The 17,077-nt window shown below is 33.1% G+C and overlaps 1 protein-coding gene and 1 pseudogene across 1 annotated transcript; one reads left to right on the top strand and one right to left on the bottom strand.

Annotated features, from left to right (window-relative positions):
- Positions 1-35: 35 nt before the first annotated feature.
- On the top strand, positions 36-3,903 carry LOC120136819 (annotated as a pseudogene).
- Positions 3,904-5,989: 2,086 nt separating this feature from the next.
- LOC120136763 (sulfofructose kinase-like) lies at positions 5,990-11,975 on the bottom strand. The gene is made up of 12 exons (XM_039152729.1): positions 11,764-11,975; positions 11,543-11,632; positions 10,327-10,404; positions 10,147-10,221; positions 9,708-9,760; positions 9,114-9,264; positions 8,531-8,641; positions 8,038-8,164; positions 7,836-7,933; positions 6,685-6,823; positions 6,318-6,370; positions 5,990-6,204 (listed from the first exon to the last, which is right to left on the bottom strand). The coding sequence occupies exons 1-12, from the start codon at positions 11,881-11,883 to the stop codon at positions 6,124-6,126; spliced, it is 1,176 nt and encodes a 391-aa protein (XP_039008660.1). The 5' UTR covers positions 11,884-11,975; the 3' UTR covers positions 5,990-6,123.
- Positions 11,976-17,077: the final 5,102 nt, after the last annotated feature.

Genomic DNA, 17,077 nt, shown 5'->3' with positions numbered 1-17,077 from the left:
CCTCTCTTTTCCTTAGATTCCATCGCAAAGGGGGAAGGATTGTTCTTCGATGGGGCAACAGTCGTTGATCTACGCCTTTGTTGCGCGTGGCACGGCGGTGTTAGCCGACTACACGGAGTTCACCGGCAACTTCATCGGCATAGCTTCTCAGTTGTCTTCAGAAACTTCCTGCTTCAAACAACAAGTTCACTTACAACTGCGATGGCCATACCTTCAACTATCTTGTTGATAACGGCTTCAGTAATCTCTCTCTCTCTCTCTCTCTCTCTCTTTTTATCTTTTTTTTTTTATTTTCCGGTTTAGTTTATCGATTTCTCTGTGATCTGACTTTTCCCGCTGTTTCTTTGATCCAACGAAACAGTTTGTTTCTATGTTCGTTTTTATTGATAGAGTCAGTTGGATGCTTTAACTTGTAGTATTTGGAACTTTAGTAATTCGAGTTTATCTGAAAGATTGAATGTTTGTCCGACTGAAATGAGTTAAATCCGCGTAGAAATATTGTGACGGTTATGCTTTCTTAGCCACATTTTGAACCAAATAGCAGTGGGTCTCATTTCGATAAAAGAGCAAATTCTAGCATTTTTGGATAACTGAGAACTAAAAATTTCATTTTTTCTTGCTTCTAGTGGTAACGGAGCATGATTCAAAGTTTTGGCTCTTTTTTTTCTTCTTCCATTTCAATAAAGCGTATGGTTGACTGATTGTTTGCTTCCCAAGTTTTAGTTTGAAGGCATTGTTTTCTTATACTTTATATGCGTTCGCTTGTGTGGGAGAATTGTTAAGTTGTTATGTAGCTTGATTACTTCTGTACTTTAGCAAATATTAACGTCCTACAACTTGATATGGACATGCTAATAGGTGAATTTATAAAAAAAAAGTTTCGAGTTGAGTCAAATTTATGAATTTGAGTCGAGTCTAATCGAGTTGTTTGAGTTTCTATTTAAATTTAATTATAAATATATATATAATGTTACGGTACTAATTGATTTCAGTTTAAACAGTTTTCTATAACCACATACAATATACATATATATTTCTTCATATTTTTTTTCATACGTGATATACATATATCATGCAGTGTTGAGGGACTAGAATCAAACTTAAAAATCAATCTACTAATTACTAAAAATTGAGCTATTCGATTCCTATTTTATAATCCGAACTCTATTTAAATATTTTTCGAGTCGAGTTTTACTCACCTCTGAAAACATGGGTACGACAGGACATGACAATAAGAAATGTTAATGTTTTTATATAATAATATAAAAGTGATGCTTTTTAATTAAAGATGAGGATGAGAATAATATTCCAATTAGTATTATTAATTTTATTATTATTATTATTTAAAAACTTGAATCTTCAAAAATCCCACTGGAATCAAATTGCTTATATTTGGTTTCATATTTGAAAGAAAAATGCAAAAAGATTTTTTTCTTTATTGCGTGTTCTAGTGTGTCGCTTCCCGGATGTTTCATGATATGCTTTGACCATGATTGACTTTACTTTTACTTTTTTAATGTGTCGTTATGTGCCCGATACGTATTTTTCTGTGTCAAATACTAATGTGATACTTGGACACTCCTCTAGCAGAAGTGTCCGCCCCTCATAGCTTGTAGAAGAAGGTTCGGAGGTTTGGTCTATTAGTATTTTGATCATCCATTGAAAGACTGAAAGCCTAGGTATTCTTTCAATGGGTACTTTGGGTTCTTACATGATTTTTTCCTGTCGTTTCGCAAATTGTTTGTTGTGTTGCATCCTTTATCATAAATATAAGGTTACTTCATTACTTGTTTGAATTAACCTCCTTCCTCTATGCAGCCTATTGTGTGGTTGCTACTGAATCCGTTGGCCGACTGGTTCCTATGGCATTTCTCGAGAGAATTAAAGAGGATTTTACCAAGAGATATGGTGGAGGAAAAGCTGCAGCTGCTCCTGCAAACAGCTTGAGCAAGGAGTTTGGGTATTTTCTTTTCCTTGAACTTAAAGAGTTATGTTATTCATTATTGACTCGAGTTTGAGTGTCGGATACGGGTATGTGTCCGTTATGAGTATGTCCAATTCGTTCCTTTTCTAAAATCCTGGTATCTGGAGGATCCTTTTTCTTCTTGGAGGGTTATATTCTTGTACTCGTGTCATTATATATGTTGGACACGGGTATTGCTAGAAAATGTCTTTTCTGTTATCAATTGCGTTGATAGCTATGCTTTTATTATATCGTAATGATCTAGGCCAAAATTGAAAGAGCATATGCACTATTGCATTGAGCATCCCGAGGAGATCAGTAAGATTGCCAAGGTGAAAGCTCAAGTTTCAGAAGTCAAAGGAGTTATGATGGAAAATATCGAGAAGGTAATTATTGGCGTACTGTCATCTTTCATAGTTGTCTTGTGTGCATGATAAGATGGACTATTGACTGAGGGTTCTTAGTGGGAAGAGTCCGGCTTTGCAGGACATTGATAATAAAATGTTTGTGATTTTCCTCTAACGATTCTATTGTAGGTTCTGGACCGTGGTGAGAAAATTGAGCTTCTGGTGGATAAAACAGAAAATCTCCGCTCCCAGGTCAGCAAATGGATATCATGCTGTTGTACTTTAAACAATATTTGCAATATTCTCTAAAACTGCAATTATTTTTAGTAGTCTAGAGTGATTATAAGGTAGCATCTGTTCAGAACCTTTTTTAGCATTTGACAACACACACCCTACAGATGCAGCTGCAGCTGCTCGAACCCGAGACCTCTAGGGAGAACAATACTCCTTTTACCTCTGAGGTCGCTTGATGGGTTCCTAAAACTGCACTTTGGATAGACCATAAATGAGGCATTATTTGGGTTTGTTAGGTGACTCACTGTTTAAACTATCTAACCGCTGACAGATCAGCATATATTTTAAAATTTGGTTTAGAATAACCAGCATCATTAGTTAACTCATTTGTTTTCTGAATCCTCTGGGAATTGGATCATACGTAGGTTTGTTGGTTGGACTTGCGTGTAGTTTAAGATACTTGTATGTTCAATTTTCGAAAGTACATATAAGGGTCCATGAAGGGTTACATCCCACACTTAAAAGAAAAATGAAAAGTCGAAACAACATAATATGTAGGGCAATAATTTGGGTTTGTTATCTGAGTTGATAAAACATGAAAACAAAATTGTTAACATTAGCATCATGAGGCAATTCCAAGACAAGAATGTTATGTTAAATGCAGGATCCTTGAACATATGTGATTGGATTGTGCATTCCTTTCATTTTAAAAGCGTTTATCAATACTAGTTCCTAAATATTGAGCTAGCTGAATAGTTCGATTCGACACATGTTTTTCCTTCTGGTGCTTCAAAATCATATGTTGTCAGGGATAATGAGGGTATTTGTTCTTCTTTTTGGGCATTGTAGGCACAAGATTTCCGGCAGCAGGGAACACAGATGAGAAGAAAGATGTGGTTACAGAACATGAAGATAAAGCTGATAGTTCTTGGAATCCTGATTGCTTGATTCATCATCGTACTTTCCGTTTGCCATGGCTTCAAATGTTGATTTAATTGCTCATCCACTCTACATTCTGCTGCCGTCTCGTAGCTCGGAATTGTTGCAGTAACAAGTAATGTATGATGCTCCAGCTCCTTCTAGTTAAAGATTTTTTTGAACTACATTTGCTTCATATTATAGCCTACATCATAAGACTGCGCACATGCATAATATAAGTTTGTATTTTAGTATTCTTTTGAGCCGTATGTTGATGTGTGGATGTATATGTAGGTGTTCATAAATTTTCAAATTATTCTATGATTGAGCCATGTTATGCAGCCTTTGGTGCTCATAAATTTTCATATAATTCATGAATAGGTAGGTGTTCGTAGACAAATTCGAGCTCGAGCTAAAACTCATTTTATTGTTTAGAATATCGTTGTATTTATCTCGACTAGATCAAATAGTATTCGAGTTAGAGAATAGATTGTCATAAGGATAGGTCCGAGTTCGAGCTCGAAAACACACAGACGTTGAATGGATGGACAAGTTGGGTAGAAGTGAGATGCCATTAGAGTGCAAAAAATAAGCTGGCCGAAGCAAGTATTTTAGCCACCATTGCCATCCCTTGAGTGACCACGGCCACGGCTATAGCCGCTGCCCTTCCTCCTCATTCTCTTCCGTAACCACCACCTGTCGGAGTAGATGAGCCAAATAAATCTTTCTTACAGACCGATACAACCTAAAAACAGCTACTTGGAAAGAAGTCAATAACCTAAAAACAGCGCAGTTATTAGCTGAAAGTTGCATTAAGTAATCTTACTAACAGACCGATACAACCTGTTGAATACCGGGATGATTGTTTTCTCTGAAGGTCTTAAGTTCGAACACAACATTTGTAGGGGGTATTTGAACGTTTATTGTTAAACGATTGATAGTCTTTCGAACAGATATTATCGTTTAATCATCCTAGATTAATAAAAAAATAATTTGACCCGAACTCGGAAACTCAACTCAATTAATCCGAATTCATCTCATTAAGGTTTTGACTATGAAAAGGTAACAATCCAAAATTCCAAATTATCCCAATCGAATTCGAAATTGACTTAATTCAACTTGGTCTAATTTTAAATTTGAAATGACTTGAATAAATAAATTGAAATGATAGATACTCCAATAAAATATAAATTTTAAAATATAGTTGAGTTTATTACTTATAAAATTAAATAAAAAATTTCACATAATACATGAAGTGATGAAAAATTTAAGGGTAGATTCATTTAGTACTTCGTTTATGTTGAAGAAAAAAAATAATTTGAGGATGAAAAATGTAACAAATAATAATGACTGACTAAATGAATAATTTACCCCTCATATGATCGAGTAGATATTTGAACTGACCAAAATATCCTTAGGAGTTCAGACAGATGGATTGCTTACGTGTCGTCTGTCCAGGAACCCCTGGCTAGCAAAGATTTCTCGTTTTGCAGGCCCATCCCCATGCGATTTTAAAATGGCAAAAGGGTAACTTTTGCATCTGGATTTGACCTAATTTATCACGATTGTTTTTATCGTATTTTTTCATCAATTTAACCCTTGAAGTTACTCAATTACATCATTCTATAACTCTACTCTTAACTTAAAATCCTAAATTATAAACCCTAAACTATAACCCTATTACATCTAAATATTAACTTAGGTTTTATAATTTAAGATTTTAAATTAAGAGAAGGGTATATAATAATGTAATTAAACAACTTTGAAGACTAAATTAATGCTAAAATACAACAAAATCGAAAATGATAAATTTAGTTTACTAAAAGGACAAATGTGACCCTTAAGCCTTCTAAAATTTTAGCTACATTTTAATTATTTTGTAAATTATCTTTTTTACATATAAACAAAAATACATCATACATTATTTTTATTAAAATATTATGCATTAAAAGTATATAATATGATTAATTAAAACACTATGTAGCAAATTTTATAAAGAAAGAGATGTAGAGCTTTTCATATAACTAAAAATGTAAAATACTTGTTCATAATTGTTTGAATAATTATTCATACAAGAAAATGAATAATTATTATGCATTAAAAGTATATAATATGATTAATTAAAACACTATGTAGCAAATTTTATAAAGAAAGAGATGTATAGCTTTTCATATAACTAAAAATGTAAAATACTTGTTCATAATTTTTTTGAATAATTATTCATACAAGAAAATGTATAATTATTCATATAATTAAAAATATATAATAATTATTAATTTTAGATAATCATAAATTCATGTATTCTTTTTCTAATATCTTCATCCCGTGCACGAGTATATAAACTATGCATGAAAATATAATTTATATATATATTTGATATTAACATAATAAATTAATTATTAACATAGATATAATTAAAAATCAATAAATGATCAATATTACTGTTATATATATTAATAAATAATTAAAATAAAATATATGTTTAATAAATAATTATTTCCAATAGTTAAAATTTAAAGATGAGCCCCATCTTATAGTATCATTTGCTCCATATAAAAGGATCCATTTGCCTGTACGATGGTAAAAATACTCTGGATTGGACGGTAAAGTTTCCATATACTTCACCTCTAACGTAGTTGACATGTCGGAAGTCGGAACACGTTACAAGAAGGTCGCCAACCGTGGATCCGTTCGGTGCGGAAGACCGGTTCGGGCTCCTAGAGCCCTACAGCCGGATGCAGCCTGCAATGAAGCCTCAAAAAATTGGTCAGACAAAACATCTGCTTATCTAAATACTCCTAGTAATCAGAAAAAGGAAAAATTGCACCTAATTAACCAAGAGTAAAACTGTTTACCACTTGAGCGGCGAACGGTAACATCTTCTCCGGTGGCATGCCTGCAGATAGAGCTAAAATAAAAAAACAAAAAAGGGATCACTGTCAACCTCGTAAGTGGCTTAATCGGAAGAAAAAAAATGTAAGATCATAGTTCAGCTGTGAGGAGGCAAACTTTCTGATAAGGATATAACGTTGTTCATCCATCAGTAGATGAAGCTGTTGATGGTTCATCTTACATATGAATACAATGGATGAACAACGTTATATAGGTATTTAGTCACTTCAGGAATGGATGGTTGATAATGAGACATATGAGAACCTTAATACAAAAATTCTTTGCAACTTTCAGGAACAAAGAATGGAGGGTTTCAATGAATGAATGTACCATAAATTACTGCTCCGATAAATGCGTCTCCTGCGCCGGTTGTGTCAACAAGTTCTGATGGTGGAACCTTTTCAGCTGTTCCGATAAATAACCGGCCAATCACTGTTCCTATCCCATTTGAACTCAATTTGGCAACCTCCTACAAAGAGAGAGCTAACAAATAAAAATCTGAAGATGAAAGAGAAGTTCACAATTTCAGGTTACAAAAGAATAGAATTATAAAAGCAGAAAGTAGCTCCCGAGAACTCATGCAAACTAGCTACCGAAAGAGAGAACTTTTAACACGGATTCGAGAAAAACTAGATCAAGTCGGAGGTTAAACTGTTCCACTGAAAACTTGAACTCCTTAAATATCAGAAATATGAACTACCTGTAACAATGATCCAATAAGATGAGCCATGTATGGAAATATGTATCAGACAAGAGAGTCAAACACTTTAGGAAAAGTAAAATGTCATGGTAACATAGTGCAAAATAGAAACAGGCCAACCAAAGGCATGGTCCTAAACTAAGAACACAAATCTAGAGAAAGAATTAAGAAAGTGAAGTTCACATGTGCACTGTGTTCCCACCTAAATCAGATCACATGTCATAGCTGACCTATACAGATTAAACATAAGCCCTAGAAATATAAATATGTATACAGATGGCAGTGGGTCGGATATCTGCAATTTCTGAATTAACTGAATCCAAATCAGATTGAAAAATTCGAATCTGTTTTCTTTATCTACAAATTATTCGAGTATTACTATTCGAATCCGAATTAAATATTATTATCCATCAGATATCCAAATTCGCAAAAAATAAAATCAAAATTTTAAATCATATTTTGAATATCTGAATCCCTTAAAAGTTGGATGACCAAGGTTCTAATCCCCCTTAGAAGCAAACATATTCTCCATTTCGTAATCTGGAGTCAGATTCGGATATCCGAATCCACAACCCGCATAAGTAATGTGGATTCGGATGTTTGATATTCGAGGGTGTCAATCCGCTTCAAATCCGCAGTGAATAGAAATTTTAATATCTGAATCCGCAATATCTAAATCCACAAAAAATGAATCGGATATTCACAAATATCTGATTCCACAATCCAAATTGCCATCCCCAAATATGCAAGTCAATATAAAGTCCTTTGCTTTGTATATTACCGATGAGATACATGTTGGGATGGTCTTGCTTTCATCTTCTCTCTGCTTCAATGATTCCAATGAACTGTGAATATCAATTTCTTCTGCATCGGAACCACCTGCAAATATAGTAGAGAAGACCTGTAAAAATTGTAAATTCACAATATAATTTTTTCTTTTGGGTTCCAACAAAAATTTTGGTTCCATTTGATATGATATTTACCATTTACACTTCTTTCGAGCATTATGCATCCATCTTCACCCAATGTCACAATCACAAATTTTAACTTCGGCAATTTCAGAAGCATGGAAAGAAGAGCACTTGGAACAGATGGAGCCTCTGTCAATGCCTTTACCATTGGAAGTTCATAGCATGTGCCAAAAAAATAAACTGAATTAACAAATATAAGCAGGCAGCAATGCCCAAGTATATTATCTTTTTAACTAAAGATTAAATAACCAGGCCAAAACTAAATATCTAGAACACCAACAGTAGGAGAACTAAAATAGATTTATCTGATACTGATGAAATAAGTTCCCAAAGATATGGGTAGATGACAACACTTATAAAAGATAATGGAAGAATGATCCTGTGGAGGTTGAATAAGTTCACAATATAGTTGTAGGGCCCTTTCTTTGTTTTTGTCAAATGCTTAAAAAACTAAGTTACCGGCGGGAAACTTCAATGTGAAAGAAACATCAAAAGATCAACTTACCTGTGGAAATTTTGCCGAACATATAGCGTAACTAGCAAAATCTAGAAGATCATCTAAACCTTCCCTTTTCCTTTCTGCATCGACTAATATTGGAATATTCTTGCGAGCTGCCTGTACTGGAAACATACAAAAAAGTGCTATTGACTTGCTGTGAGTTGATATTAATGATGAAGAATGTAGGGGAAAGACTTGAATACAAATTGGTCACAATCCTGTAAACAGCATAATAGTTAAGAAAGTTCACTTTTAGTAGTTTTTCAGCCAAGGAACCAAGTTGATGAATATTACCAATGATAAGTTAAAAATTTTGGATATTAAAGATACATTATTAAATCAATTCATACTCCTAACAATGTTAGGTGTGTGTGTTAAATACGGTTCTGCATCATGGGTCTGTTCAATTTTTTCCATGTATTTAGAGAGGGTTCTATCCCCCATACCTCATTTCTGAATAAGTTCCGGAAACGGAAAATTCAAGCAAAATGAAGAGTTGGAGCAATACAGCTTCTAACCATATGATAGCTTTTAATTTCATCAGCCTTGATAGTTGATACCATATGCAGAACAAGAAAAGAAAAGGTACCTCTTTTGCAACAATTAAAGCTGTTTCATACAGTCTTCCATCAAAATAAACCATATTCACTCCATCTAATGCAGATAATAATTGCGATTGTGAGAGTTCCTCAGGTATCAAGGGTGGATAACCAGGTGTGTGAATACAGGTGCGAGTTTTCCTGAAAATTTAGTGTCAACCAATTGAATGTGAAGATTTTGAATGAAATAAACTTATATTATATTATATTATATTTTTCTATTCATAGTATATATATAGATAGGAGTACCTAAACTTAAACAATAATATACCCATAATAGCCCATAACTAACCCATAATATTATGTAGGAAATAGGTATTGTATTTTAAGGTAACATCCTGATTTCTATTTTCATTTTTTTAACATAAGTACTTATTTTTGTTCTTGTTATGAGTTTAAGAATGTGGCCTGCTTCCACACCCATCTAAGCCAACTCTACAGAAGATAATCTTCCATGCTTTAAACCTAATATAGGCAGATCCCAAATGACTACACACAGAGCCAAAGAGAAAAGAAAGATTTTCCAAGAAAAGACACTTCTCACTCAAAGGATAACTTATTAGGATAAGATTTTAAGTGCTCACATTTCACTGTCAACGATGATATAAGTAAATGGTGAATTCCCCTCCTCAGAAACCTGAAATCCACATATTTAAGTGAGAGTCCAGGTTTTAACGAAACATTTAGAGGCGGTAAATAAACTATGTATTATATGATAGAAGGTTGCCTAGTGCATTAAGCTCATTGATAGTATCATCTAGGAAAAAAATGTATGCTTTAATATTTAAGGGGCCAAAGACAAGAGCATATGAAGGAGCAAATAACACAGATTTGTTTGGTTCTTTTCCTTTGCAGGCTGGTCTTTGATATATGGCGATCCAAGTTAGGTTATTTTCTTGTCTTCTAACTTGTGGAGTTCAGGAAAGTTGTGATCAATTCAAACATTTGATAAAATTGATGATGATAGTAGGCTATGAATCTTTTCCAGAAGTATGATCCATAAAACATCTCAAAAAGGCTTACAATAAAGAATGAAGTGTTGACTCCATCAGATTCAAGCTCCTCCAGTATACTCTTTCCTTGAGCGTCATTGGCAACCTAACGATTTATATAATGCAAAAAAAAATGTTATCTCAATCAACAGTCATGCTTCACAGTGGAGTTGAAGTAAGTAGATAAAGAATGTGCAAAGCTATGTAAAACCTTAGAAATTAGTCGCGGATTTAATCCTAAACGAGCAGCACAAGTTAAGGCATTTCCAGCATTCCCACCTCCTTGAACCTGTGAAAACAGATGTGAAATTAATCAATTAAACCTACAAGTTATATAGCTCAAGCTCCTGAATTTTCTTTTAGTACCCCTGTCCAACAGCAAAAGTGTCTGATGCACATCAGAATATAGATATGAGGAAATGGCTGTTCAATGATTCTCCAAGTACAAGGAGAAACTTAGAAAAAATTGAAAATACACATGTCGAGAACATATCCATACCCGACACTTCAAATACGAGTAAAATAACCTAATAAGAGATTCTACAAAGAAACTGAAGACAAAGTACAAATTGAAGCATTGATCAAATATTACTCACTTAAAATCCATAAAAAACAGTCCAAGTAAAAAAACCGCGTCGGACATACATATTGGTGTTACCGACACTCACAAGTTCGATAAACATAACCTACTAGGGAGACAAAAGGGAAAACTGAAACATGATCAAATGTGAACTACATTACTCACTTAAAATCCATAAAAAACAGTCCAAGTAACAAAACCGCGTCGGACATAAATATTGGTGTTACCGACACTCACAAATTCGAGAAACATAACCTACTAGGGAGACAAAAGGGAAAACTGAAACATTGATCAAATGTGAACTACATTACTCACTTAAAATCCATAAAAAGAATCTAAGTAACCATAACCTAGTCAAACATAAATTCTCATGTCAAACACACACCCACACCTAAACTAATGAATTCGAGTAACATAACTTATTAGGAGGTTCTACAAAGGAATTGAAGACAAAGGGAAAACTGAAACATTAATCAAATATGAGCTAAATTATTCACTATATATATAAATATATATATATTGAAAAAGAATGACTATGACAACCATATTGGATGGGAATACCGACACTCACAAGTCCGAGAAACATGACCTACTAGGAGGTTCTCTAAAGAAATTGAGAACAGAGGGGAAACTTGAAACATTGATCAAACATTAACTACAATGCTCGCTTAAAATCCATCAGAAAAAAAAGATAAGACTACCCATGTCTAATACATACCCAATACACAACACTCTTGAATCCAAGTTACAGAACCTACTACAAAGTTCTTCAATTGATCAAATATGAGCAGACATCAGTAGATTAAGTAAATAAAAAGCAGGAAGCTTGGAATCTAGAAATAAGAACCTTTAAGCTAGTGCTTCGGATTTTGTCGTCAGGTTTAGGATAAGAAGCAACGGAGGCCAAGAAATCCACCGAGACCGCTCCACACCCTAGCTGTTGGTTATACGTTAACAAAGTTAAAAAAAAAAAAACCTTCATCAATTGTATGATAATGCCAAAAAAAAAAAAAAACAGGGACATGAATGTAGAAGACAAGGATGCAAGTTAAACGATAAAAAAAGTACGACGATGCGGTTTTCAGGAAGCGATTCGAATAACAATTGGGCCCTGAAATTTGAGGAAGGAGAGGAGAAAGCGCAAGAGACGGCATTGGGGAAAGGTGAAAGAAGCGATAATAGCGCCATTGTTTTTGTTTGTCTCCCTCTGCAATGATTTTAATTTAAGCTTCAAGATCTAACACCGTTGACAATGGATAAACAGGAGGTACACCTTTGCAGCCAACCAATCCTCACCTCTACGACTCGACTTGTATATATATATATATATCCAACTTTTAATTAAATCAGTTTAAAACAAAAGGGTTAAATACACGGATAGTCATTTATATTTATGTTTTATTCACTTTTGGTCACTGATTTCAAAATACATAAGATATAATCACATTCGTTCTTATTTAATTAAAATATGATCACCACGAATTAACAGTTATTAAATATTTTAATATAATCAAACATTTGGTCACCACGAATTAACTATCGTTCATGACATTTTCTATAAAGAAATCATATCATCATATTTATAAAAGATACTATCTATAAAAGCACATTCTGCACAGTAAAAACACATTTAATGAGTGTGATTTTTAAAATAATCAGAAATAAATGTTATTTTAATAATAATAATAATAATAATAATAACAATTTGATTTTTGAAGGATTTGATCAACTTTTTATTACAAAATTGATTATTGTATTTTAATCAGTTATTTAGTTTTATAAATTTTTACCATCTTAACCAAGGTAATTAACATATAATATTAAATATATTTATAATAATTTAACAAATTATGTTAATTAAGTTAAATTTAAAATATTTATAATATATTATGTAAATTATACATTCCGACTAACCTCAATCAATTCATTTTACACCAATTTAGAAAGAAAATCCCGTCTATCGGTTTTTAAAAGAATATGACGAGTTTAAATCAATTCGTACAAAATAACAATTGCTATCCCTAGTTCGAACCTATCAAAATGAAAAGTAACTCGACCCGAATCTAGTAGAGTAGATTTAAAAAAAAAAATACATGAATTTTACGAACCGAGTAAATTGAATTGGGGTGATCGTTCTATATGCAAAATTTGGTATGAATTTGTTGATCAGTAAATTGAATATCAATACTTAATTTAAAAAAAAACCAACAATCAGTTGATCTAGTAGAATGAGACATTTGATCCCTTAAGTAAGGTTAGGGGTTCGAATCCTTCGAATGAAGTAAATTGGGTTTGGAGAGTTGTCTTTGCCTCTGTAGCACCCGATCTGGATTAATCGATTAATAGATCGGATACCTGTGGTTATACAAAAAAAAGTTAATTCTAAAAAAAGACATGAGTTTTCACATGCAATATTATACGAACTAAATAAACTCAATTCGATTCGAGGTCCGAGTTAACCTCATCTTCCAAGATCTACTGTAGTACAAGGAACAGATTACTTCTTTCCCAAGTGCTTTCGATATCAAAGAAAAGCATACCAGTATCGAGAGAGATATGATCAGGAGGCTGCGGTGCATTAAGTCCTGCGGTAAGAGACCCTTCTGGAGGACAATGGCTCTATCCAAAAGGAAGCTCTCGAGCTCATTGTAGTACGACTTATCTCCCTCTTCTACATTGAATGGTCCTTCTCCAGTTGTGGTTTGAAACTGTAAATAATCAGACGGGAGGTTGTTGATTGCTTCGACCGATGTCATCCACCCAACTAATGTCAAAATCTGAAAAATCATTGTGTGTTGCAGGACGATTTCGATTCTGAACATGATTGCTATCTTCGAGTACATTTGACTGAGGATAGGGAGGGTGCCGAGTTCATAAAAACAGGAGTCCATACTCGGCTGTGAGGAGATCTGATGTGTATATGTTCCTAAACTTGTGTCGAAAACATCTTTTTGCCAGTCAATGGGATCCGGAATTCTTTCGTCTGATGTTGTAACTGAAGCAGGATTTTGTCGAAACTGTGATGCATGAGCAAGCAATGTTTTCAGACGGAACATATGGGATGCGATTCCTTGTTGAGGTAACTTCAGTGACAACTCTTTGGACTTATGTTGGAAGGTACAAATTGGGAACCCCAGTTCCTAATCTTAATACGCCGATCCCTTCGGATTATGGTATTATGCACACCTAGAACCTCCTGTGAACCCAAACGTGGCTGAATCGTGCTCTTATTTAGAACATGTCGGTGTCGGCTACCCACACTCGGGTTATATGGAATACCATGTCTGGTAGATGATGAACAAGCACGAATTATGGATGGCCTTGATGCACGATCTTGTGGTATGCAGTTCCCAGAAGCTTGAACAGGAGTTGGTCTAGAAGCATGACTTTGTGTAGTCACTCGAATATTGTTCCGATGAGGCACTTGGTTACGTTGGGGCACTACTTTAGAATGAGAAGTGACAGTCGGAGCTGATCTAGAAACGTGATTTTGTGTCGTCAACTGAATTATGTCACGTCGTGGAGCTTGTTGGGGCACTGTAGAATGAGAGGTGACAGGAGGTGCACAAACATTTCTCCCAAGCCTGAAATTCTTCCGCAGAGTCTTCCAGATCTCCTCTTTATCAGTCGCATGACAATGATCGATACTAGGTACACCCGAGCCCCAATAACAACACGGTGCTTGCATGTCGTAAAAAAAGCAATGACACTGCAATTCGAAAAAGAACATTGATAGCTTACATCTGAACGGATGCTAAATGTAAACAAGTAAGAAGGCAACCAGAAATGGCCCTGATATCACACCGGCTCCTAGATAGCCCAAATAGAAAACTCCAAGGGTTCCATTAATGAGACGAGACAGATCGCGGGCTATTTGAGTTCGACTCAGTCAAAGTTTGGCCTACACTCGAATCGAATAAACTCGACTCGAGTTCTTAACAAACCGAAGCAAACCACTTGATACCTGACTTGCAAAAGCTCACCAACAACGGGAAAAAACAAGGCTTAAGGGCTAATTTTTCCCCTGCAATGCATGCAATTTATCATTTTCGTCCCTATAATATTTTCGCATCAATTTAGCCCTCGATGTTGTTTAGGGTGTGTTTGTTTGCCATAATTGGAATTACGGAATTGGTTTTCCCCGAAATCCCGTGTTTGTTTCATGTAATTCATTTTCTGGAAAATGTTTTCCCGTGTTTGTTTCACGTAATTCGTTTTCCGGAAAATGTTTTCCCGTGTTTGTTTCACGTAATTCGTTTTCCGGAACGTAATTCATTTTCCTAGTAACAGAATTTCCTTTGTGTTTTCTGTAAAATGACTTACGGATTCATTTTTCGCAAGTCATTTTTCAAACTTTTCACTTCAAAGCAAAAATACTCAAAATAATTTTATTTTATGAATTTAATATTAATAAAATATTTTAATATCATTTTCATCAAAATATTAATTATTAAAATATTTAAAATATATTATTAATATTATAATAATATAATATTATATTTTAAATTATATAAAATAATCAATTATATTATAATAATATAAGATATTATATTTATTTTAATAATATATAATAAATTTTTTATATATTAATAATGAATAATTTTATTTATATATTTAAATAATATTTTAGTAAAGATATTTAAAATATACTAATTAATATTTTTAAAAATAATATAAACACTATACTTTAATAAATAATTAATATAATTTATAATATTTTATTTCACTAAAATATACCAATATTAATATTTTTATTAATAAAATTTAAAAATAATATTTAATAATAATTATTTTAAATATTTTAAAATAATAATATTAAGTTTTATGATAAATAATATTATTTATTATATTTAATATTTGTAATCAATAATTTTTAAAAAACTCTTCAACTAGTGGAAAAATGTTTAAATAACATCTTCCAAACATCATAAAATGTTTTCCAGATGTTTTCCAGAAATGTAATTCATTTTCCAGAAAACAAATTCCAGTAATTCATTTTCCAGTAATTCAAATTCCAGTAATTCATTTTCCGGAAAACCAATTACAGCCAAATAAACAGACCCTTAATTGCATCATCCTAAAGCCCAAAGCCTAAACACTAAACTTAAAATCTTAAACCCTAAACCTAACTTAAAATCTTAAACCCTAAACCCTAAACACTAACTTAAAATCCAAAACAAGAGTAAATATTTTAAACATTGACATAATTAAACAATTTCAAGGACTAAATTGATGCGAAAATATCATAGAGACAAAAATGATAAATTGGGTCTACTACATGGGTGAAAGTAGCCATTAAGCCAAAAAATAAAATATATATTTTTTATTTTTTTCATTAAATTATTTATGATTTTTTTTTATTTTTTTCATTAAATTATTCATGATATTAACATGTATATGCTGTTTTTTTAAATAAAAAAATGCAATATAAGATTTTCATGTACCAAATTAGAGCTTAAATCGAGCTCAAGTTAGAGCTTGAACCGAGCTCGAGTTCGAGCTTCAATCGAGCTAAGTCTGAGAATGTTTCGAATTCAACTTTTTTTAACACGAGCTTCAATTTTTTAAATTCAACTTTTTTTGAACACGAGCTTCAATTCTTTAATTCAAGTTCTAATTGAACTTGACAATTTTAAGATCATGAGCTTTTGAGTCAAGTTGAGCTCAGCAATATTCGAACTTGTTTATAGACAAACTCATGTATATCAATAACCATTCAACACCGAGCAAGCACAATTGTACCTCTCATTGCAAGGACATAAAGATATGTAAACATGATATTTTTTTATAAAAGTTGAAGGTCTTATTAAAAACTCCTTTCGTATTCGTCCACATACTAACGAGTATGTTTTCGAACATTGGAATAAAGAAACGAGTACCTCATATTTCATTAAAAAAACACCCAATACATATGAAAATACGGAATACCCTCATACGGGGATAGACACCATTACAAAAACCAAAATCACCTAAAACTCTCACCTCCTCAACCATAAAGCCCCTAAGGCAATCACACTATTCCTAAGTTACACCTCTAACAAAAGAAAAAATCAACCCAACACCTAAGGAAATAATAGAACCGAAAAAACAACACTTGCAACCATAAAAACGAAATCAACCGCCTCTAAAGAGAACTCCACTGAAAGCACCATGTAACATCCTCAATACCGGGTTAGTGGTCAAATTGTAAAGTTTTAGAATTTGGTGAATAGAGTAGAACCATGGATTAGTTCAATGATTTATTTGGAAATAAATCATAAAAGTTGTTGGTAATTATTAAATGAAGTAAAGGGTAAAATGGTTAATTGACAAGGAAATATATTTTCTCCCCTTTATTAGGAGATTAACACGTGGGGGAGAGGAAGATGAAAACTATCTTCTT

This window comes from Hibiscus syriacus, unplaced genomic scaffold (genome assembly GCF_006381635.1).
Source record: "Hibiscus syriacus cultivar Baekdansim isolate YM2019G1 unplaced genomic scaffold, ASM638163v2 tig00110637_pilon, whole genome shotgun sequence".
Classification (NCBI taxonomy): Eukaryota; Viridiplantae; Streptophyta; class Magnoliopsida; order Malvales; family Malvaceae; genus Hibiscus; species Hibiscus syriacus.
This window is presented reverse-complemented; position numbering and strand designations above follow the sequence as displayed.

Coding starts and splice junctions, on each gene's coding strand:
- LOC120136763 (XM_039152729.1), bottom strand. CDS start 11,883: ATGGCGCTATTATCGCTTCTTTCACCTTTCCCCAATGCCGTCTCTTGC. Junction 10,222..10,326: donor ATCCGCGACTAATTTCTAAG/GTTTTACATAGC, acceptor ATAAATCGTTAG/GTTGCCAATGACGCTCAAGG. Junction 7,934..8,037: donor GCTCGAAAGAAGTGTAAATG/GTAAATATCATA, acceptor CTATATTTGCAG/GTGGTTCCGATGCAGAAGAA.